This window comes from Coenobita brevimanus, chromosome 17 (assembly GCF_032717465.1).
Source record: "Coenobita brevimanus isolate Jiangsu-jjx chromosome 17, ASM3271746v2, whole genome shotgun sequence".
NCBI classification, from domain to species: domain Eukaryota; kingdom Metazoa; phylum Arthropoda; class Malacostraca; order Decapoda; family Coenobitidae; genus Coenobita; species Coenobita brevimanus.
Window position 1 is genome coordinate 36520995 of NC_136970.1, and position 24230 is coordinate 36545224.

General features: G+C 43.2%; 1 protein-coding gene across 1 annotated transcript in view; it reads left to right on the forward strand.

Annotated features, from left to right (window-relative positions):
• The window catches only part of LOC145391153 (lachesin-like), a 78234-nt gene that overhangs the window by 25076 nt on the left and 28928 nt on the right, over positions 1–24230 (forward strand). The window contains exons 6-7 of the mRNA XM_080265831.1: positions 10623–10783; positions 16425–16548. Of these exons, the coding sequence (XP_080121957.1) occupies positions 10623–10783; positions 16425–16548 (285 nt within the window). The remainder of the gene's footprint in view (positions 1–10622; positions 10784–16424; positions 16549–24230) is intronic.

Here is a 24230-nt window from a genome sequence, read left to right on the forward strand (position 1 = left end):
TGGAGAGGATGGAGGGTGAAAGACTGACGAAGAGAGTGTATATGAGTGAGGTGGAGGGGGGAAGAGGGAGGGGGAGGCCGAGGATGAGATGGAGGGATGGGGTGGAGAGGTATATGAGAGAGGGGGGTGTGAGTTGGGAGCAGGGCAGTGAAATGGTGGGTGACAGGGCGACTTGGAGGCGATTTGTTTGTGGCCACCCCAAACAGGATTGAGGCGTCTGGCAATAGATAGATAGATAGATAGTTACGAGATGAAAATTACTGCAGGCTTATAACTGCTTTTTGCAGGAACATTGAGAAAAGGAGTGCAATATCATCTCCTGCTTAGTTCTTCCTGTAAAAACATATTTAAGTTGCGACAGGGAATTGATCGTAAATATGACTGAGAATCCCACCCCATGGTCTCACACGGAACAAAGACCTGTTGTTATAGTTTTTTCATCTTCACCTGTCCCAGATTCTCCTATTTTGCAGCTTGTTTTAAGCAGCTCAGTGTCAGAAACAAGCATAATACACAGCTCAACATCCTTTCCTTAGCACTTCTTGTCGAGTAGCATAGTATTCTAGTGTTAATTTATTGATAAAACTCATCATTCATAGTGTAGAGAGTAAAAGGTGTATAGTAGTTCAACGCTTTTCTAGACTGCACGAATAACAGTGTCAGTGTAAGTTGTTCTCTGTGTTTTCAGGTAATGCTTCGAATTAGCACCATAAGGGTGCAGCCACACTTGCTCGAAAAATGTGATCGACAGATGTACCGGGTTACAGCTGTAGCAATATCCGTGTCTGAACGTTGATAGGACCCTTGCACTTCTTATCAATCACATGTTTGGTGCAAGAACCCTAACAATGAAGAACAGGTTTTAGTTCTGTTAAATCTGTTGAAAGATGTAGCCGAGGTGTTAATTAGATAGAGACTGTAGATGTATCGTAGCTGTATTGTAGATCGCAGCAGCCACTAGTGTTGCTAGTGCTGCCCTTGTAGATAATCGTAGCTCAGGAAGTGGAGATTAACGTGGGCAGCTATTGATAAAATCGTGAGACGTTGGAAAGCCCTTTTTAGGGTAGGTACCACTCTGTCTCACTGGCCTCAGTGTCTATCTTGTACCGTCGGTGACGTGAGTTATAGGCATTATTGGGTTACGGAGTTGATTGTACACAGTTATATCGAAATCTGATGGACACCTGACGTAGCGTGACGGCAAACCTAGCTACGCTATCTCCTAGCTTCTGTCTTCGATCGTTCTCTTGAGCTCTCTGACTATGCCCTCCGAAATCTGAGAATATATGCGGTTCGGTGGGGATTTAGTGTCTGGTAGATTTCCATGGGTAGTTTCCATGACGTCAGATAACTGCCTCAAGTTGGTTAAACTGCTCGTATCATGAAATTCTTGTATCGTCTGAACTAAAAAGAGATTATTTGGGATACATTATGTGTCCTGACATTCTTGATGGTCCGGGGCAACGAGAATGCTGATATATATCATGTGAATTGACATTCCTAGTAAGAAGCTGTGTATGTCTCCAGCAAACACTACATACTGCACATCGTGATAATGAGAAACATACTGGTGCCTATAATCAATATATATCTCCAACCATTACATATGACATAGGAATGCCTATAAACCCTGGCTACACCTCACCGGCCAGGACAGACATGGGTATAGAGTATACAGCTGGGGTGAAAATTTGTGTCAGAGAGCCTGAGTTAAAGGATGTTCAGTACAACTGCAAAAAAATGAAAGTACTACACTTCCATTCTCAGGCTGATGTTATTGGACACTCCTGATGTAGAAAGATATTAGATTTATGAATGACCTGCTTATGAGGTGATGGCTCTGACCAGGTAATATATAAAAATATGTTAGAATTCAAGCCCAGATGCAAGATATGAACACAACCAGCCCAACAAAAGGGATATAGTACTGTACTGTACATTGAGCCGTCTGCGGTTAAACAGTGTGAGTCAGAAACTGTGTTGGAGAGTCAGTGTTGGCAGAAGATACATTCCTTCGTTACCACTGACTCTTGCGACACAACTTTTGACCCTGATTATTCCTTCATCTGACAGGGTTTTTCACCACGGCAGTACCTACTCGTACATGTGACACAGCCATTAACGCCGAGGGACCTAATCTTCGGTTGGCAAATGTACCTAACCCAAATATCCAAACATCCTTTCCCTCAACATTGGTTTCAATACAAACTTCGATTTCGGGGGTATTCAATAACAACTACAGCAACAACAACAACAACAACAACTACTACTACTACTGCTGCTACTACTACTACTACTACTACGACGTCATTTTTATCTCATTGTTGCCACCTTCGGGTTAGTCTATTCAGTTTAGGAGAATTTTCTTGCAATGACAGGGTATGTGAGTGAGGTGGAGGGGGGTAGAGGGAGGGGGAGGCCAAGGATGAGATGGAGGGATGGAGTGGAGAGGTATATGAGAGAGGGGTGTGTAAGCTGGAAGCAGGGCAATGAAATGGCGGGGGAGAGGGCGACATGGAGGCTATTTGTTTGTGGCCACCCCTTACGGGATTAAGGCGTCTAGCAAGAGAGAGAGAGAGAGAGAGAGATGGGGTATAACAAACTCTCTCTAGTCCTTACAGTTCTTTTAGTTGGAAGTCCTCCCCAGCAGAGTATTAATGTCTGAAAATGTGTGTGTGTGTGTGTGTGTGTGTGTGTGTGTGTGTGTGTGTGTGTGTGTGTGTGCAAGTATAACAGCGCTACGTGGGAAAGGAACACCAGGCAAGAGGCAAGGTGCGTAAAGATAAAAATAAAGATGATAATGGTAGCTGACACCTTTCCTACATGATGTTTTTATCTAGTAATAGTAGTAGTAGTAGTAGTAGTAGTAGTAGTAGTAGTAAGAGAATGGAGATTTGGTTTCTGAATAGACGCCCCATTTGCATATCTCCACCCAGTTAACAGAGGCACCATAATGGGCTCAACATTGCCTCGTTATATAATTGTATGTTATCATCCAGGTTTGTAATTGATTTTTTGAAGTGCTTCTCACTGAGTACAGAATCACCCAAGGAAAAGATAGGCAGCACTATAACAAGTGAGTGGATGATGGTCGTCACCAACCACCACCAGCAGTACAAATAACAATAAAACAGTTCTGGAAGAAACTGTGTTCCGGTGATGTCTTGCTCGTGACAGTACACACCAATACCTGTTTCATGATATATTCTGCGCTCTTTTATCCCTTAGGTCAAAATCAGTATTAAATTTCTAGGTAGCCTACATGGAAATAAACAGGCACGAAGCGATGATAGCCGGCAGACTGTCAGTTTGATTAACTATCACGAGAATAAGAACTGAAATGACCTGTTATCATGCGTGGATTATGTAAGGGAACAAGAGTAACAATTCAGGTCACATCAGAAACTGTTACCTTCATTATTATTGGACATACGTGCAATGTTCAGTCCCTGACAGAGAAGTCACCGTCCATTATTTTCCTTTCATGTTTAGTTAGGCCAAATTTTATCCACAAAGGTCAGTTCAAGGTCATTTAGAACCAGTTTGGTTTATTCATGTTTATTGATGGTGTATTAACTCTGTTCAGGTCCATCATGTGCATTTTGGACCATTCATGTTTGTTCAAGTTTGTTCCGGGTTGTTTGGGTCCATCTACAGTAGGTCCATACAGGGACCCTCACACTCACTCAGGCCTAGTCAAAAAAAAAAAAAAAAAAAAAAAAAAAAAAAATCGGGGCCAGTCTTATCCATTAAGGTCAGCTTTGCTCCATTACATTACCAGGTTCACTTGCACTGCATTCACACCGAGGCAGAACAGCTTTGGATTGCGAAGCACATACTTTGCATCAAAACAACTTCGGTGATCGGTATGTCCATTTCAAAATAATTACAATCAGTGATAGTCCTACGCTAAAACATTTTCAGTCAGCGATACACCCACACCAATACTTCAGTCAACGAAAAACCCACACCAATGCTTCAGCCAACGAAACACCCCACCAATACGTCAGTCAAGGATAAACGCATACGAAAATTTCAGTGATACATCTGCGTCCAAACAACGTCAGTCAGTGGTACACCTACTTTCATGTACGATCAAGAAATGATTCTCCCACACCAAAATAACCATAACAACTTTGGTCAACGTCACATCCACACAAAAATACCAACACAGTTTTTCATTCAAAGGAAGCTACATGCACAACGAAACACCCAAAAGAACTCCGGTCAGCGTTACAGTCACACCAAAACAATTCAGTTTATTCTGCACCAGCACCAAAACAACTTCAGGTGAAGACAAACTTAGGTAGTGTTTTGACCTACCAGCGTCCACCATCCATTGATTCTTAATCATCTACATCAGCAGGAACCACTTAACACAGAGGGGCCATTGTACCAGAGCCAACAGTGCTACTCCAACACACCCAGGCTAAAGCGGCGGCGATGTCAGGCTTGTCGATATCACATTGATTAAGGGCTGGTATAATGGTCTCCTCTTTCCTGTGCCAACACACACACACACACACACACACACACACACACACACACACACACACACACACACAATTTGTATGGGGCGGTAGTGCGAGTAAGGGCCAGTAGGTTAAAAAAAATAGAATACTTGTACATAACGAGACAGGACAACACAAACCTCACTCAAACCCTTCACTGTATACTACACACGAGGTTAATACAACTAATGAAGTACGCACAGTCACCTAATATTACAAAATGCCGAGACTGACGGAAAGACAGACACGTGCAGGGACCCATTTCATACACAGAGAAGTTTGAAGAGTCATAATGACATCGTAAACACAGGTTGATCGATATCGTCTGAACAACGTAGAAATGAATTATACCTAAGTGTAAGCTATTATTATTGTTGTTTTTATTATTATTATTATTATTATTATTATTATTATTATTACTTTGGTTGTTCAAAGCCCCCACCATCCACCCCCACTCAGTGTAGTGGTACTTTATTCCAGGGTACCTCTGCATTAAGTGGCAAGCCTAATGATTTCCTGTAAACCAGGAAATCAATTAATACGTGTTCCCTACGTGCCAACAAGTGCCACAGGTATACGTAGCGAGTGATGAGAAGGGTGGGTGGTGAACTGAATGAACAGAAGGCAATGATTGATTATGTGTGTGTATGGATGAGAGAATGAGAAGGTATGTGATGGATGCAAGAGCATACAGAGGTTGGGGGAGTGGACTTTCTGATCACCTTGTGATGGTGGTGAAAGTCCAGGTACAAATGCAATGGAGGAATAGAAGAAGGGAAGGACAGGAGGAAGTAGTCCATACAACAAAGGTAGAAAGGTTGGAAGAAGAAGAAAAAAAGGCAGAATATATATGAGAGGAGGAGGAGGGACTGGTTAAATATGATTTGGAGCAGATGGGTGAGGTGGAAGGTGTGTGCAAAATATTCACAGAATAAATCGTTGGAGCATGTGAGTTGGTGTGTGGGGTGATGAGAAGACGTAAGGGGGTGCAAGGAACAAAATGGTGGAATGGATAGGTGAGACAAGCTGTGGTGCAGGAGAAGAAAGCATACAGTCAGTGGATGGGAAACAGAGGCATGGAGGAAGTTGAGAGACAGAGGAGAGAGTTATATGCAGAGAAAAAGAGAGAGGTGAAAAGATTCGTGAGTGAGAGAAGAGAGTGGATGAGGAATTTGGACGAAATTTCAGTGTAAAGTGGAGGGAATGTAAGAGAATGATCTGTAAGGAGGTATGTATGTATGCATGTACAGTATGTATGTATGTAGAGAGAGAGAGAGAGGGAGGTTTCTACTGCATTCTTGATCTGCATACAAACTGCACTGAAACTACTGCAAAACATGACTGTCGGCCTTATTACCCTCATGTTGTCAATGAGCATTAGGACTCTATTATCACTGGCATAAGAGACCTTCTAATGCGCCTTCTTTTGCAATATATTTTCCAGTTTTTGTATGTTATGAAGTATCAGGCTAGTAGTTATTTTTGTAGTCCCAGGTCCATTCGAAATGTGAACCCGGTGGACTGCAGGCTTAAGCTGCTCCTTTCCCAAGGTCTACCGTCCGCATCTCTTGGGATAAGAGAGACGCTGATGGACGTTTGTATAACAGGCAGTTGCGTCTCCCACTTATATTGGTGCCACCAAAAGAAGGCGTCCCTTTATGACAGTATACTATCAGCACAGTTTGCATCAATCACATACAAAACGGCTCTTGAGGCTGAATATGCATAATAAATTGATAACGATCAGGCGCTGCGAATTCACTGAAGCCACAAAAATACTGCGTTTAACCAGTGACAAACAGTGTCCCCCAAAAGTACCCAAACACCTGGCACGGTAGATGGGAAATTGTGCAGAATTTGGTGTGTTATATCGGAATGGTTGACGTGACTGATTTTGGAGTGACGCGCTATGAAGCCATTACACAGGTGTATGGTGCAATGGTGGGTGATGCTGTGGTGTATGGTGCGCTGGTGTATGGTGTGATGGTGTACCCTATGGTGTGATGATATATGGCGTGATAGTGTATGGTGCGGTGGTGTATGGTGCGGTGGTGTATGGTGCGGTGGTGTAAGGTGTGGTGGTGTAAGGTGTGATGGTATATGGTGTGATGGTGTATGATGTGATGTTGTATGTTGCGGTGGTGAACGATGTGATGGTGTATGGTACGATGTGTATGGTGCAATGTTGAATGGTATCATGGTGTATGGTACGATGGTTTATGGTGCAATGATGTATGGTGCAATGGTGTATGATGCGATGGTGTATGATGCAAAGGTATGTGGTGCCATGGTGTATTGTGCAATGGTATACGGTGCAAAGGTATATGATGCAATGGTGTATGGTGTGATGGTATATTGTCCATTGGTGTATGGTGCAAAGTTATGTGGTGCAATGGTGTATAGTGTGATGGTGTATGGTTCGATGGTGTATGGGGCAGTAACCATTATTAATAGTGATAAACAAGAGGACAGCTTTCTCAGATTATTCAATCATAAATTACCAAATGCATGGTGCTTTCGGCGGTCAAATACCTTTTTTTTTTTTTTTTTTTGTCTTCGTTTGATATTCCTTAGTCTATCTATCTATCTATTGCCAGAAGCCTCAATCCCGTTTGGGGTGGCCACAAACAAATCGCCTCCAAGTCGCCCTGTCACCCGCCATTTCACTGCCCTGTTCCCAACTCACACCCCCCTCTCTCATATACCTCTCCACCCCATCCCTCCATATCATCCTCGGCCTCCCCTCCCTCTTCCCCCCTCCACCTCACTCACATACACTCTCTTCGTCAGTCTTTCACCCTCCATCCTCTCCACATGGCCAAACCACCTCAGTGTGTTCCTCATAACGCTTCCTATCACATCCACATCAACACAACAACGCTCCTTTATATCCTCATTCGTCAGCCTGTCTCTCCATGTGACTCCACAGGCTCCTCTTAAATACGTAACTCATTTCCACTGCTCTCACTCTTGACTTGTGTCCTTCCAACAACGTCCAAGCTTCACTTCCACACGTTAGAGTTGGTATCACAATACTGTCATGTAGTAACTTTTTCACTTCCATGCTCACTTCCCTGTTTCTTATCACTGCTTTCAAAGAACCAGCAACCTTTCTTCCCTGCTGTACCCTTTCAAGCACTTCACCCTCTAAACCTCCATCCTTACTCATCACACTACCCAAGTACTTAAACGTACTCATATTTTAATTCCTCACCATCCAACCTCGCTGTACATTCACTGACTTCACCTCTCTCAAAGACCATCACTTTACTCTTCCCTACATTCACCTTTACATTCCGTTTCTTACACACTCTCCCAAACTCATCCACCAAGTCTTGCAGCTCCCCTTCGTCTTCACTCAACAACACAGTATCATCTGCAAACAACAGTACAGGGAGTTTCCAAACACTATCCTCTCTCACCAGGGCCACTCGAACATCCATTACCCTACCTTGTACCTCTTTTATTACCCCATCCATGTACAGATTGAACAACCATGGAGACATGACACATCCCTGTTTCAATCCAACTTTCAAAGAGAAAAATTCACTTAGTTCACCATCCACACGCACTGCAGCCTTCGCACCATCGTACATACTTTTCACAGCATTCAACAACTTCCCATCTACTTCATATATTCTTAACACTTCCACAATCCTTCTCTATCCACCCTGTCATATGCTTTCTCCAAATCCATGAAAGCCGCATACAACTTCTTTCCCTTCTCTAGAAACTTTTCCACTAAAGATCTAAGAATGAATATCTGATCTACACAACCTCTTCTCTTCCTAAAGCCTCCCTGTTCTTCTCCAACTAATTTCTCTGTTCTTTCTCTAACTCTGTTAATAAGTATCCTACCATACACCTTTCCTATTATACTAAGAAGACAAATGCCCCTATGATTACCACACACTTCTTTTTCCCCTTTTCCTTTGTACAAGGGAATAATTATACCTGACTTCCAATCTTCCGGGACTCTACTTTCCTCCTAGGCCAATCTGCACATCTTCCACATCCATTCTACTACTATCTCTCCCCCATGCTTCAACATTTCACCACACACTCCATCAATTCCTGGGGCTTTCCCCGATTTAACTTTCTTCATTGCTTCCACAACTTCTATCCTGCTGATTTCTTCCTGTCTTCTCACCTCCCTCCTTCTCCCAGCCATTCCCCAGCCACTTATACTCTCATTACTTCCATCCTCTACGTTCAACAATTCCTTAAAGTGTTCTCTCCATCTGCTCACTTTTTCTCCCTTCTCCACTAGTAATCTACCATTTTTATCTTTCACTCCCCTGCTAACTTCACTTCCACTCTGTCTTACTCTTTTCACCTCTTTCCAGAACATTTTCTTACAGTCCCTCCACTTTACACTCAAATTCCTTCCAAATTCCTCATCCACTCTCTTCTTACTTTCTCTTACTAATCTTTTCACCTCTCTCTTTCTTTCTACATATAACTCTCTCTTCCGCCTCTCAACTTCTTCCACGCCCCTATTTCTCATCCATTCATTGTATGCTTTCTTCTTTTGTGCCACAGCCTGTTTCACCTCTTCAGTCCACCACGCTGTTCCTTGCACCCCCCTCCGTCTTCTCTTCCTTCCACACACCACATCACATGCTGCACATATTTCTTCTGTAAATATCCTACACACACCTTCCACGTCTCCCATCTGCTTCAATTCATATTTGCCCAATCGTTCCTCCACTTCTCTCTTATACTCTGCCTTTTTCTCATCCTCTTGTAACCTTTCCACTCTCCTTGCAACTACTCCTTCCTCTCGTCTTTCCTTTCTTCTATTCCTCCATCTTACTTGAATTCTAATTCTGGCCACCACCAAGCAATGGTCAGAAAGTCCACTCCCCCAACCTCTATAAACTCTTGCATCCATTACACATCTTCGCATCCTTTCATCCACACACACATAATCAATCATTGCCTTCCTTTCATTCAGTTCACCACCCACCCTTCTCATCACTCGCCATGTATACCTGTGGATCATTTTATGCCTGAAGAGGGTATTGGCTATCATCAACCCCCTCCCAGCACAAATGTCCACTAACGCACTCCCATTCTCATCTATCTCAGCAGGCACACCCCACTCACCAACTATTCCATCCACCTTCACATTCCCAACTTTACCATTCATATCACCAATCAAAAACACTCTCTCATTCCTTCCAAACTTTTCCATGCACACTTCTACATTTGTCCAGAACTCTTCTCTCACTCTTCTAGCACGATCTTGCGTTGGCGCATACTCACACACAATCGCCCACATTTGTATTCCAACTTTCAACTTTACCCACACAATCCTTGACCCAACTGATCCATACTGTCTTATGCTCCTCTTCCATCTTTTACTCACAACTATACATACTCCTTCCTTTGCCCTCTCATTCTCACCTACTCCTGCACATATACCTCATCCATACTCCCATTCTCTCACACTTTCTCCTCTCCATTTTGTTTCAGTTATTCCACATACTTCTAGATAATTTAGTACTTCTAGATAATTTTTATCGATATACTGTATTATTTTGCTCTGGTACCGAGTAGGTTGGTTAAGGCTGTAGGCAACGTCTGTCTCAATGTTTAGTCTAAGTAACATACCATCATCTGGGGAAGGTAATAAAGAAACAGGAAATGTCACTGGATTCAAGGAGTTACATTCTTCAGATCGATGGAGCATTATACCCTCTATTAGTGCGATCACCGGGCGCTGCATTTCAGTTTAGGAATACTTTACGACTGAAGGAATAGATAGAGCCTTCATTAACCACTTCACTTGTGTGCTTGTACCTTAACTTGACCTTGATTTATGTCCATTTACATCTAATTTCCAATACCTCCGTGACAAAAGACAGTACGATGACTTTACATGGCTTCTATGGCGCTTCTTCGTGACCAGCATCGTATTCTTGTATTAATCTCTTTTTACAGCTCATTAATTCAGTTAAGGAAATGTAAAATTTTAGCCAAGTTAGAGTAAAAAGTGCATAATACAAATCTCTTTGAAAGTTTAATCTGTCCAAAAAAACAAATATAGAATAGTATATCACTGGATTCAAAGAGATAATCCCAAGTCATCTTTCTTTCCCTTCCCAGAGGCAAAGGCAGTGTTGAGCGGGCCCAGTGAGGTGCACATAGAGGAAGGGTCAAGGCTGGCTCTGGAGTGTGAGGTTCGTCAGGCCCCCTCGCCCCCCGTCTACATCTTCTGGTACCACAATTCCACAATGGTCAACTACGGCCGCCAGAATTCACTGCAGGTGAGTTGCCGTTGTTTTTATTGTTGCTTTATCCCGGTCAGTCCGGCAGAGCAGACCCATTGACCACAAGTAAGCTGCCACCTTCCTATGACGGACAGAACCATGCCAGGACAGATATATTCATCAGAGTCCTTCCAGATGGCAAGGTGCAAAGAAAATGGAGACATATCCCTCAAGAGTATTAGCTGTGTATAAATGTGTATGAGTTGTAGTCTCAGGCCAAACTTTGACTACTTGGTTAATGTACTGTAGTTGATTGAATGGGAAGTAATGACTGGCTACATACAAGGCAACAATATCTTTGCCTCTGGAAATATTGCAACACCTCAGGTATTTCCTTTCTGTATTGCACTCCCATCAGCCAGAGGACGTCTTTTTAATTTTATTGGGGCTCATACCAGATATTTTTTTCTTAAGTTAAAAGAACACTAGTAGTAAATGGATTAATTATGGCTTATTTAACCTCTCGAATTTGAAAAAGAAGAACATAATAAACAGTATGTCAGCGAAATAGCCTACACTGATTTGACCTTGGAATGCGATGAGTAAGAAGAGCCGCAATGTTCAACGATAAATGCTGACGCACATAACAAAACAGAGCGTATCTAACCTCTACCTACTGTAGTCTTCTATGTGGGGTGCGGACTCATCAGTTGTGATTCATAAGCATAAGACAAAAATTTTGACCCTCCATTCCTCCTAGCAATTAGTTTCTACATATGGCCACTAACGAGCAGAGCTGTAGGCAAGCGTCTATTTTCCAACAGTGGCATTGTCAAACACACGTTATAATTAGAAATATAAGATTTAAACCCCTAACTGAAGTAACACAGTTAGGATAAGGTCCGAGTCATGTTACTCCCACGCCTTCAATGTAAAGCTGATGGCAACTGCGATTTTTGTAACACCTCACTCCCTCCATCTTGCCCTCTCCCTCACCCTCAGTGACATTGGTTGTCAGGGTCAGGACAAGTATAATAGCTCTGTTTTGATACAGCATCATCTACATCATATTAAACTCACTATTGTCGCTAACATAATATATGAAATTAGTTTGCTTTCATATAGAATCACTTTTAGGTTTTTGAGTGCCTTGTGACAACACTGAGGCCGTAGGATATTGGGGGAGGAAGGGGTTGTGGGGAGGAGTCAGGTTTTCCAGTGGAGGTTGCCAGACATAAGAAGATAAATCTACGTTATATCCGGTACACCTATTTTCAGCCAAGTTTAAAGACAAGAAGCTTTACTTATTTATAAAAGTTGATAAATTCACAGTCTACGATGAAAATATATTTTATGAAGAAAACACTTGAGTATATCTGTAATTGTTTTGAAGTGCATTTATAGTGCCTCCTTCAATGTGAAAACCTACCATGATGAACATCGGTCACTGAGTATAGATGTTGCCTGCTGCTGGGCCAGGTCATTAATCAAAGACCCTGGATGTTAAAGTGATGGTATATTTCCGTGAACTAAGGCTGCAGAATTTCATCTTTTATCATTTATCACTAGGTTCATTCTATTATAACTTATTCATTCATTCCTTCTTTACTCGATTGTTTTGTTTGTCCTCATCATCGTAACTATTTTTGTTTACCTGATGATGGGATGAGACAGGATCCATGAGAGAGAGAGAGAGAGAGAGAGAGAGAGAGAGAGAGAGAGAGAGAGAGAGAGAGAGAGAGAATGTCAAAACGTATGGGCAGTGAAATAAATCACTAAATTACTCACACAACATTCAAACCCTGGGAATCCTGGTTCTGCCTTACTGATGTATCCATCTGCACATTTTTTTTTTACTTTTTTGTATATGAGTTTACATACACATTTATGGTGATAGGTGGTAGCTACCACCATCCACTCACTTTAGGTAGTGCTTCCTACTTCCTTCCCCTTTCTCATTTTATTTCTGTGTCTGCCCTCCTCTCCTACTTCTTCCATTACTTCCTGTCATTTTTTATTATTTAACTTTCCACTTTAAGTGGCACTACACTGAGTGATAAGCCTAACGTTGTCCAGTAGCACAGGAAACCATATACAGCACTGAATGGTAATCACATACCGTAAGCAAATAACTGGGTGAAGTGAAGCCTGCTATGGTGCCCTTGTTAACTGTGTGGAGAGACGCAAACGAGACGTCCACCTCTACCTTTTTCCTCGTTTCTCGCTTTAGTAATGCGTTGTCAGCCTCAAGGGGACATCAGTTCACTGCACGGGACGGCCCTGCAGGGGCTGCTGTTTACATGCAGTTGCTGGGTCCCTTGGCCAGACATATTGGAGTTGATCAAGAACAACAACAATACACATAGTTTGTTATTCCACCTAGTGAGCAAAACGAGCGAGTGGGAGTATTATCAGACAAGGTGTGGGGTGTTAGAACACAGAACTATATTAGCTTGAGAACTGTTACAGCTATATTTGATTTATGTTCACTGTTGGAAATATTAAATTAAAGTTATTAAGTTTTAACCAACAACCTGACAAAGTCAGAGGAGGGTATAGTTATTTACCCTCCACCTGGCAGTCAGAGGAGGATATTGTTATCATGGCTGTCCATCTGTAGCTTTGGGCAGCTGGGCATAGAGATTTTCGTCGGAGCAAATCTCAGAAAGTATGAACCACAGAGTCATGAAATTTCATATAGCTATGTGTCTTATAGTGAACTGGTGCCTATTGATAGCATGCTGTGTCATAAGTACAGTAATCCCTTCACCATCTGATATAATAGAGCCAAAGGCATGTCCGGGAAGTGGTCTCGTCTGGAAAGTGGGCCCCTGCCTGCAGGACTGGTACTTACGGACCTTTACCCAGCCTAACTTTGAAAGCCACCTAAATAACTCCCTACCGGACATGCATAGCACCTATTTAAACCTATTTAACATCTTATTCACACCAATAATGGACATAAAGCATGAAATAAATGAAAAGGAACCAGAGAATGAGGAATTAGATGTGGTTATGGAAAATATTTAGCAGTGTACAGGGTACTTACCACACATCTGTGGCCACCTCCTCTAAGGCTCTGTTAGTGGTAAAAATGCTCTTGAAGCACATAAAATAATCCAGTGTTGTACTACACTTAATTCTTTGCACTGTGAGTTATAATTGTTTAACACTGCGCATTCTGTTCTTAATTGCGCCATGCCTGCCATGTCAGTTTCAACCGCCAGATTGCAACCGCCTCACTTAATCCTTTGCACTCTAAATTCTGATTTCTTAACACTGCACTACATTGTAAATTCCCATGTGGTCTAGTGGCGAGGTACTGCAGTTTATTCACTGTTTATTCACAAAAACAAGCACGTGAGGCATCCATTGTGATGAACATCTACCCTCGACTGTGGTTAGGTGGTAACTGGGGAGAAGGGGAGGAAGGAAGGGGTGAATGGGCCGTGCATAAACAACAGCTGTTCGGCGCTGCACAGCACTGCACGGCAATTTCAAGTTACAGGTGGGAGAAAATTCGGATTTTGGGGGGAGTTTTTCTTTTTTTTGGCCAGTTTTGGGTTCTGAAGGTCCAGGCCCACAATGTCCGGTAAGTGGGGAGTCTGGAAAGTGGCGTCCGGATAGTACAGGGATTACTGTAGTTTTGTTGAAAAAAATATCTGAGATTTCAATGTGACCTGAGCAAGTAATCTCAAGCCACAAATCAAAATTATTTGCTATAGAGTCATGAAATGTCACATAGTTATGTGCCTTATATTGGACCGGTGCCATATCATATGTAGAATTCTGTGTCTTAAGTTTTTTTTTTTTTTTCTTGATACTGAAAATGAAAAAAAGAAATTTTCTGAGATTGCAATGAAACCTATTATCTGTGTGTTATACACAGTGAGGGGTAAGGGTAAGGGACGTTATGCACTTGGTTAGATGTGTAGGGAGGTGGGAGGTATGTGCCTGGTCAGATGACACCCCCTATTTATTTGCATCGTACCACCAATGCTTACTAAAGCTACATCTGGGGAAATGCATGATAATCCATTAAGCCATACTGCATTAGTGACATAGATATACGTCCCCTCTAAAACGCCTGTGATGTAGATCTAGGTCATTCAGCATTGAGAAGTCATTGCAAGTTACCAAAGTAAAATGGAAGCTAATAAAATATCTTGCCAATTTCAGATATTTTTCCACTATGCTTCCAACACTGATTTAGGATCACTGGAGGTGAGCTTTGGTGGTTACTTTTATTAGTGCCGGGGATCTTATATTGACGTATAAAGCCCTTTTAGCCAGAAAAAAAATCCAAAATCGGCTGGTGCAGAGGGACATCATTTTTTTTTTTTTTTTGCCCAGTCCAATACAGGTTAAAAAAAAAGGAAAAAAGAAAAATGTCCGCTCATGGTTGTTGGTGTTACCTGGACAGTCGCGGTCAGTAGAAATTACTCATCATCCTCTCCTCCCCACAGTTCTGTTCGTCCCTTGTTGCCAACCATGTCACAGTGTGGTGCCCAACTAACAACAATACCTACCACTCCCCCAGGGACCCCACTATGTGAAAAGCTATAAGGAAATAAATTGGGGGCATGAATATAATTACCTTCAGTTGAACACTACAGTCAATCACTTCTATCTTCATTCTTTCAAGTTTCAAATTGGTGACAAACATCACTGAGGTTTCTGTTTCAAGGTGCCAAACTGTTGGTTTGACAAGTCACTCCATGCTATCAACTTTTACCTAATGCTGTATTAGCAACCAGGCTCTAATACAGTTCCTTTGCCATGAGAGGAAAAAATGGTTGAAGATTTTTGTTATTCCCTAGTAATATTGCTCCCCCACCCCCACCATACTCCATTCTACCTTCAATCCTAACCCTGTTGGCTGTCTTCCCCTTAATGTTATTCTTTCTCCCATACTCCATTACATTGTCTCCTTCAAGTAGATATAAACAGAGCAGAGTATGAAAGGAAGATGATGTTGGATGCTTAGTACTGACTGTTTTGCTGTAGATGCCTACTGAGCATAACTTTTGTGAAATGAAGTGGAATGGTTTTGAGATCAACTGCATGCAAGAGACTCATGGTCAAGACGTGGTCTGATATAAACATAATTAACATTCAATTTCCAAAGTTTATAAATAAATGAGTCAGGGTCATAATTATGTTCCTGAAGCCTCCAAATGTTGTTTTATACTATATTAAGAATAAAGACCTTAGCCATTAGTAAAGGTCAATATTAAATTCAGTTCATCAACAATCCTTCAGTTATTTTTGTCTCACTGTTATGACCCATTAGACTAGTATTTTAAAAATGTTTATGTCTCATGCCTTTTCAGGGAATAAGCAGAACCTGTGGTCACTTATGACCTTATGATGCTCATAAAAATGACTAGGGCTAAATATAACGATAATGTTGACACCAAGGCCAGTCATCCTGGCCTCAAGCTATTTATTTTATTGTAGTTTTTTAATCAGACATTAATACTCCATCTGACTTCGACCTAATATATTTTGCCATTTAAATGAATAACAAAGTTTCACTTCCATAATGTATTTTCTTTCAGTTTACAGCATTTTCTCGTTTAAAAGCTACAGTAAAATTCAAAACTTCCCAAGACCTTTCCTGCCCTCACAGGCTGGGTAAAAGAACAATTTTTTCAAGCAACTAATAAATGAAATGCCCTCTACTGCTGTCCGTCAGGTGCATCACAAGACATACAGCAGCAGTCTGGTGGTGGCGAGGGTGACACCATCTGATGCCGGCACCTACACCTGCGAGCCTCACCTGGCCACACCTGCCAATGCTACCGTGCACGTGGTTACAGGTGAGAGAGAAAGAGAGAGAGAGAGAGAGAGAGTGGGGGGCTGAGTGTCACAGGACACGGTATCATAAATAAAAATGAACACAAAAACAGTATAGGGTGTATTGTGCTTACCCAGCCCTCCCGCCTCACATTATACAGACCTATCTTCCTCATTACTATTCTTCCAGGCCATATATACTCAACTGCCTAAACTGATCTACAGGATAAATCTGTGGTAGTTCTTCCCAACGATTTCGCTGCTTCACAGACAGCACTTCTTCATGTGTATAATACTACTTCCACCCTCCTCCATCACAAACCACCATTTAACTTTTCTTTTAACTCCTCTCTACTAGCGCCACTTTATTTATCAAATGGATGGCATCATTTTCGCACTTTACCGTACAGTGTCGTTGCGCGAGATACATCATGTATGTACGAGTATATATATATATATATATATATATATATATATATATATATATATATACGGTAGAATAGGGGTTAGAATTTTTATTACGAATTTCTCTGCTTCATGGGTCTTATTTGAGACCTTTACTTGAGAAAGTTTTGTGAGTGAAATTTCAGCCAGATCAAAGAATATTTAGAGGTGGCTCAAGGAGTCTGAAGTTCCGACACTGATGGCCTCTGGGTCCCCCCCAAGACAAGAAGAACCCCTCTGGGTATTAGCCGCTCAAAGGTGGGGGTCTCGTGTTTGCCAGGCACTCATTCACTCCCAGTTGTCAGGGCGACTTTTGAGGAGGTAGGGAACTGCTTTCGGTGCTCCGCCACCACCCCCAGGAGGTACTTGAGCTGGTCCTTCTTGGTGGTGTGCCTTCTATTGTACTCCTGTATCAGAGCCACACCCCACTCAGTGTGGTCGTTCACCACCGTGATGTTGTGATGCGCTGCTTGGCAGTGCCATAGCCCTCGCAGTTGCTCCAGGCATGCTGATCCTCATCCACGAAGTCCATCTCAATTCCCAGCTTCTGGAACAGCCTCCTGGAGTGATGCATTGTCAGGGACTCCAGCGTCAGAAGATTCCCCTTCCCGGCATTGATCCACTTCGGGATGTCGTCATCATCATTGTCCTCCTTTTCCCTCATTGCTTGAACCATTGCCCTCTTTGTCTCAGGTAGAACCTCCTCATCGAAGAAGGCTCCTCCGATAGGTACCACAGGTGGTTCTTCAGCTTGCCCGAAGACACCTTCGTGACCTGGGAGTCGGGGTAGGTCTGCAGCTTCTGCAGAAGATCCAGGTCAGTTCTAGGAGCAGCAGCAGCGAGTGGAGCGGTGAACCATGGCTTCATGTACACCGTGACGGCGAAAATGGCAACATCCTTGATGCATTTCTCCTCCCGCTTCGTCAAGTCGTGGAGTTGGCCCTGAAACATCCATATCTTCAAGCTGTACAGGATCTTGGCCATCCATCGGGCCTGGTGGACTTGGTGGACAGTTAGGAAGAGACAAAGTCCAGGAGAGCCTCCCTTTCCTCCTTGATGAATGGGCAAGTCTCTTCTGAGTCCCATCCTGTTTGGAACTGCTTCTTGTCGAGGAGGTTCCACTGCCTTCGAAAGTGGTGGAACACTTGAATGTCTTGTTCAGAGGAGGGCCCCGCAAATGCTCCGAAGACGGCTCCCATGATCACCTCCAGAATGTGGTGCCGGCAGGTTAAGTAAAGCATCACCCTACCCAGCTTCTGCTCCAGGAGGACACAGGCCCTGGAATGGCACCCAGTGTTTGCAGCCATTGTGTCGAATGCCATTCCCATGACCTTGTCCTTTAGATCCCATTCCTGAAGGAGGGTGTAGATGGCATTCGCCTGCTGGTCCCTCATGCCAGAATGCAGCTTGGGAACTCCGAGGAGCTGTGTTTCACTGCTGGTAATGGACGTGACTAGCACGGAGAGTCTGTCCACACTCTCTCCGGAATCCCCAATCTCCTTGAATCCTTCCTTGAGGTCGGCCCACTTCTCAGCACGATACCACTCACGGTAATGCTTCACAGAGGATCGGCTGATGTTCAACTCCGTTGGATCATGATCAAAGCTCTTGGCCACCTTTGTCAGGATGTAGGGAGCCATCCTGTTGCTCCTCTTGGTGCGGTCTAGGGCTGCTATAAGTCCAGGACTCCATACGTTCTGCACCTGAGTCTGTTTCCTCTTCGGGGGACTCACATCACCCCTGACTGCTCCCTCCTCCTCCGCCATGGACCCCTCAGAGTCGGAAGAGACAGAAGATGACGCCAACTCCATCTGGCTGCATGAAGCTTCCTGCTCTATCTGCGTCCTCTCAATTCTCCTTGCTTCTGCCTCCTTCTTCTTCTGGGCCACATCCTCCTTCTGCGCCAGCACAAGGTCCACCGACCCCATTGACCCTAATGCCCCAGCTCCTGCTGGGTGAGGAGGAAGTCTCGGTTCTCTGGGTCCTGAGGCATTTCAAGGCGTCTGCGTGAGCCACATCGAACAGGTTGCCCATGTCCGTTTTGAACCTCTCCTCCTTGGTCCTCTGCATCTCTGTCTGCCATCCCTGATTCTTCTTCAGGCCTTTCCAGCTGTCATGAATGGCCAGGACCTTAGCCAGTATCTTGTCCTATTTTTGTGTGGGAATCCTCGCCTTGTCTCAGAACACAAGGACCTTCCCCACCACCACTTTGGTGCTCTCAGCCTTCTCCTTCTTGAGGTTGAGGTGGTGGTTGAGGAAAGTGCTGAGCACTTGGCTAGAGGAGGGAGTTTGTTCCCCCAGATGGTGTCCTCCGAGCGAAATAAATAAAAGCCACAGTTTTTCAACATCTGTGGAAGAGAATGAGAATGCTCGACAACAGGACTCTGCTCTCCTCAACATCCCAGAACCAAGGCATATAGTATGACACTCAGAAACAGGCTAGCAGAAACTTCAGACACATTGAGCCACCACTAAATATTGCACAATCATGCTGAAAAAAGTATCCAAATTTTTTCTCAGGAGGAGGAAAAGAAAGAAAGGCGGGGAGCAAATGAATTCAAAAGTTCATCTTTTTGGACCACCCTAATATATATATATATATATATATATATATATATATATATATATATATATATATATATAGTATACTTCCTCTAAAATAACCTATTAAGATAACTAAGTCGGACAAAAATCTGTGGGCATCTTTCGAAGACTTTTGAGAAGCATTCCATGCTGATGCTCCAATGTGCCTCTCAGAAGTTACCTTTCAGTCAAATTTGATGTCAAGAATTTGGATGTCACTACATTGCACCATGGCAACACTACACGGATAAGGAGTATCGTACAAAAAAGAACTGGTGCGCAAGTGAATGATGATCATATTTTTGGTCTGTGTTGTATTAAGCTGCAAGCAGGTATCTTAAATTCCCTGCTCAAGGAGTCACAGACAGAAAGTCGTAAATGACACGAGGCAAAATCTGAGAGTAGAGTTGCATCATCTTCATATGAGTAGCTGTTATTTTTCACTACATCGAAGAGACCGCATGTATACACAGTGAACAACAATGGACACAGTACAGTGCCTTGTGAGATGTCAGAGTGAATGCCATACCAGCTACAATAACTTCTATCTACGCAGTATGTAGATGTGTTACACTCTATCTATCTATCTATTGCCAGACGCCTCAATCCCGTTTGGGGTGGCCACAAACAAATCGCCTCCAAGTCGCCCTGTCACCCGCCATTTCACTGCCCTGCTCCCAACTCACACACCCCTCTCTCATATACCTCTCCACCCCATCCCTCCACCTCATCCTCGGCCTCCCCCTCCCTCTTCCCCCCTCCATCTCACTCACATACACTCTCTTCGTCAGTCTTTCACCCTCCATCGTCTCCACATGGCCAAACCACCTCAGTGTGTTCCTCATAACGCTTCCTATCACATCCACATCAACACCACAACGCTCCTTTATATCCTCATTCGTCAGCCTGTCTCTCCATGTGACTCCACAGGCTCCTCTTAAATAACTCATTTCCACTGCTCTCACTCTTGACTTGTGTCCTTCCAACAACGTCCAAGCTTCACTTCCATACGTTAGAGTTGGTATCACAATACTGTCATGTAGTAACTTTTTCACTTCCATGTTCACTTCCCTGTTTCTTATCACTGCTTTCAAAGAACCAGCAACCTTTCTTCCCTGCTGTACCCTTTCAAGCACTTCACCCTCCAAACCTCCACCCTTACTCATCACACTACCCAAGTACTTAAACGTACTCACATTTTCCAATTCCTCACCATCCAACCTCGCTGTACATTCACTGACTTCACCTCTCTCAAAGACCATCACTTTACTCTTCCCTACATTCACCTTTACATTCCGTTTCTTACACACTCTCCCAAACTCATCCACCAAGCCTTGCAGCTCCCCTTCGTCTTCACTCAACAACACAGTATCATCTAGTTTCCAAACACTATCCTCTCTCACCAGGGCCACTCCAACATCCACTACCCTACCTTGTACCTCTTTTATTATCCCATCCATGTACAGATTGAACAACCATGGAGACATGACACATCCCTGTTTCAAACCAACTTTCAAAGAGAAAAATTCACTTAGTTCACCATCCACACGCACTGCAGCCTTCGCACCATTGTACATACTCTTCAAAGCATTCAACAACTTCCCATCTACTCCATATATTCTTAACACTTTCCACAATCCTTGTCTATCCACCCTGTCATATGCTTTCTCCAAATCCATGAAAGCCGCATACAACTTCTTTCCCTTCTCTAGAAACTTTTCCACTAAAGATCTAAGAATGAATATCTGATCTACACAACCTCTTCTCTTCCTAAAGCCTCCCTGTTCTTCTCCAACTAATTTCTCTGTTCTCTCTCTAACTCTGTCAATAAGTATCGTACCATACACTTTTCCTATTATACTAAGAAGATAAATGCCCCTATGATTACCACACACTTCCTTTTCCCTTTTTTCCTTTGTACAAGGGAATAATTATACCTGACTTCCAATCCTCCGGGACTCTACCTTCCTCCCAGGCCAATCTGCACATCTTCCACATCCATTCTACTACTATCTCTCCCCCATGCTTCGGCATTTCACCACACACTCCATCAATTCCTGGGGTTTTCCCCGATTTAACTTTCTTCATTGCTTCCACAACTTCTATCCTACTGATTTCTACCTGTCTTCTCACCTCCCTCCTTCTCTCAGCCATTCCCCAGCCACTTATACTCGCATTACTTCCATCCTCTATGTTCAACAATTCCTTAAAGTGTTCTCTCCATCTGCTCACTTTTTCTCCCTTCTCCACTAGGAATTTACCATTTTTATCTTTCACTCCCCTGCTAACTTCATTTCCACCCTGTCTTACTCTTTTCACCTCTTTCCAGAACATTTTCTTACAGTCCCTCCACTTTACACTCAAATTCCTTCCAAATTCCTCATCCACTCTCTTCCTACTCTCTCTTACTAATCTTTTCACCTCTCTCTTTCTTTCTACATATAACTCTCTTTTCCGCCTCTCAACTTCTTCCACGCCCCTATTTCTCATCCATTCATTGTATGCTTTCTTCTTTTGTGCCACAGCCTGTTTCACCTCTTCAGTCCACCACGCTGTTCCTTGCACCCCCCCCTCCGTCTTCTCTTCCTTCCACACACCACATCACATGCTGCACATATTTCTTCTGTAAATATCCTAAATACACCTTCCACGTCTCCCATCTGCTCCAATTCATATTTGCCCAATCGTTCCTCCACTTCTCTCTTATACTCTGTCTTTTTCTCATCCTCTTGTAACCTTTCCACTCTCCTTGCAACTACTCCTTCCTCTCGTCTTTCCCTTCTTCTATTCCTCCATCTTACTTGAATTCTAATTCTGGCCACCACCAAGTAGTGGTCAGAAACTCCACTCCCCCAACCTCTATAAACTCTTGCATCCATTACACATCTTCGCATCCTTTCATCCACACACACATAATCAGTCATTGCCTTCCTTTCATTCAGTTCACCACCCATCCTTCTCATCACTCGCCATGTATACCTGTGGATCATTTTATGCCTGAAGAGGGTATTGGCTATCACCAACCCCCTCCCAGCACAAATGTCCACTAACGCACTCCCATTCTCATCTATCTCAGCAGGCACACTCGATGTACGAAATCTCTGAGGGACTGAACTATGACAAAATTAATCAATCCACATACACCACTGAATCAATTTCATTGTGTGTGTCTCATATAGTTTCTTCAGCTTTCTAGACCTGCTGTTTTGAAAGACATGGATTCAGAAAACCCCTGGTATGAACGGATAACTTGTATTTGTTGTGTTTTCAGACAGAGTAGGGTTTCAAACATTCAGCCTTCTCCTTGGAATTACAGCTAAGGGAACCTACCTATCTGTCTATTTATAGCCAGACTCCATGAACTCGTAATGGGTGGCCGTTTGTCTAAGTTGGTTGTTTTATGGGGAGAGGCACTAACTCTCCACCAGCCCACTTGTTGACACGTAGAGAACGAGTATAGGTTGGTTACTTGGTTACCATCCACCGTTGTTGATGGTTTCCTGGCTTACAGGAAACCATTAGGCACGTCACTCGATGTAAAGCCACGTGAAAAGGAAAGAAGAGTAATAAAAAGTGACAGGTAAGATGGGAGAAAACGCAAGAGAGCAGGGTAGACACAGCAAAAGAATGATAAAGGTGAAGGATGAAATAGGAAGCACTACATCAAGTGAGTGAATGATGATCACCTCCACCTACCTATTAATAAGAGAACCACAAGGAGACATCAAGGGAGACAGCGAAGGATAACTGCAAAAATAGGCTGGTATTAAAGTCAACCAAGTGTGTGACTAAGAGGCATTGCAAACTGAATTATGAGCAAAGCCAAAGATTTCGCTTTCAGCAGTATTATATTTCTGCTGTGCAGTGGAATGCACTTAAACATAGTCATTTCAATACTCTTGGAGTGTTAGCGAGACCATTGGTGATAAACCTCTTGCTTACTCCTATGAGCAGCACGACATTCATTTGTGAACTAGGCCTTGTCACTTGTGTGGAATGTGGGAGTTATTAAAGGTACTCTGGGAAGAATAATGGCATTCATAGCACCGCTGAATAAACCAACGAAGTTGACGGAAGCAGGGCTCGTACTGACTGTTTCCAAGATTATTGCCAATATCAGGACTCGCTAAGTCCCAGCTGACGCTGCCATTCAAAGAACACACGTTTTATATTAGTTGTGTTTGGCAAGGACTTATGAGGGTGACAGTAAAGCAAACAGTAGTGTTCAGATGCATCAACTGGAACTTTGATAGAAGAGTGAGTGAAGTAAGTAGTATCAGTTAACCCGAAACGTCCCGTTGACATATGGGTATGTTGCAACATTTTGCATTTGCCAGTCCCGTCGATGTACTGGTAAGTTGCGCAATTGCAAGGTCTTAATTTGCACAATTTTCAATTTTCGTGCGTGATTTTTCGTACGTATATACGGGACACCTTCCTCTATTCCTCTACAAGATGCCAAGCAGGGACAATGCCTTACACTGCATAACCTCCCCCCCCCCTGCACGCCATTGTCTCGGCAATTCACCTGTTACCAGTGACCTGGCCAATAAAGACATTCAGGGCCAGAGTGATTCCCCAATCGATGACAATGTGGAGGACAAAGTTTACATAGCATTAGAGGAAGAAACAGTCAGAAATGATGATCAGGTAATGTGGCAAAAGAAGGTCAGGAATG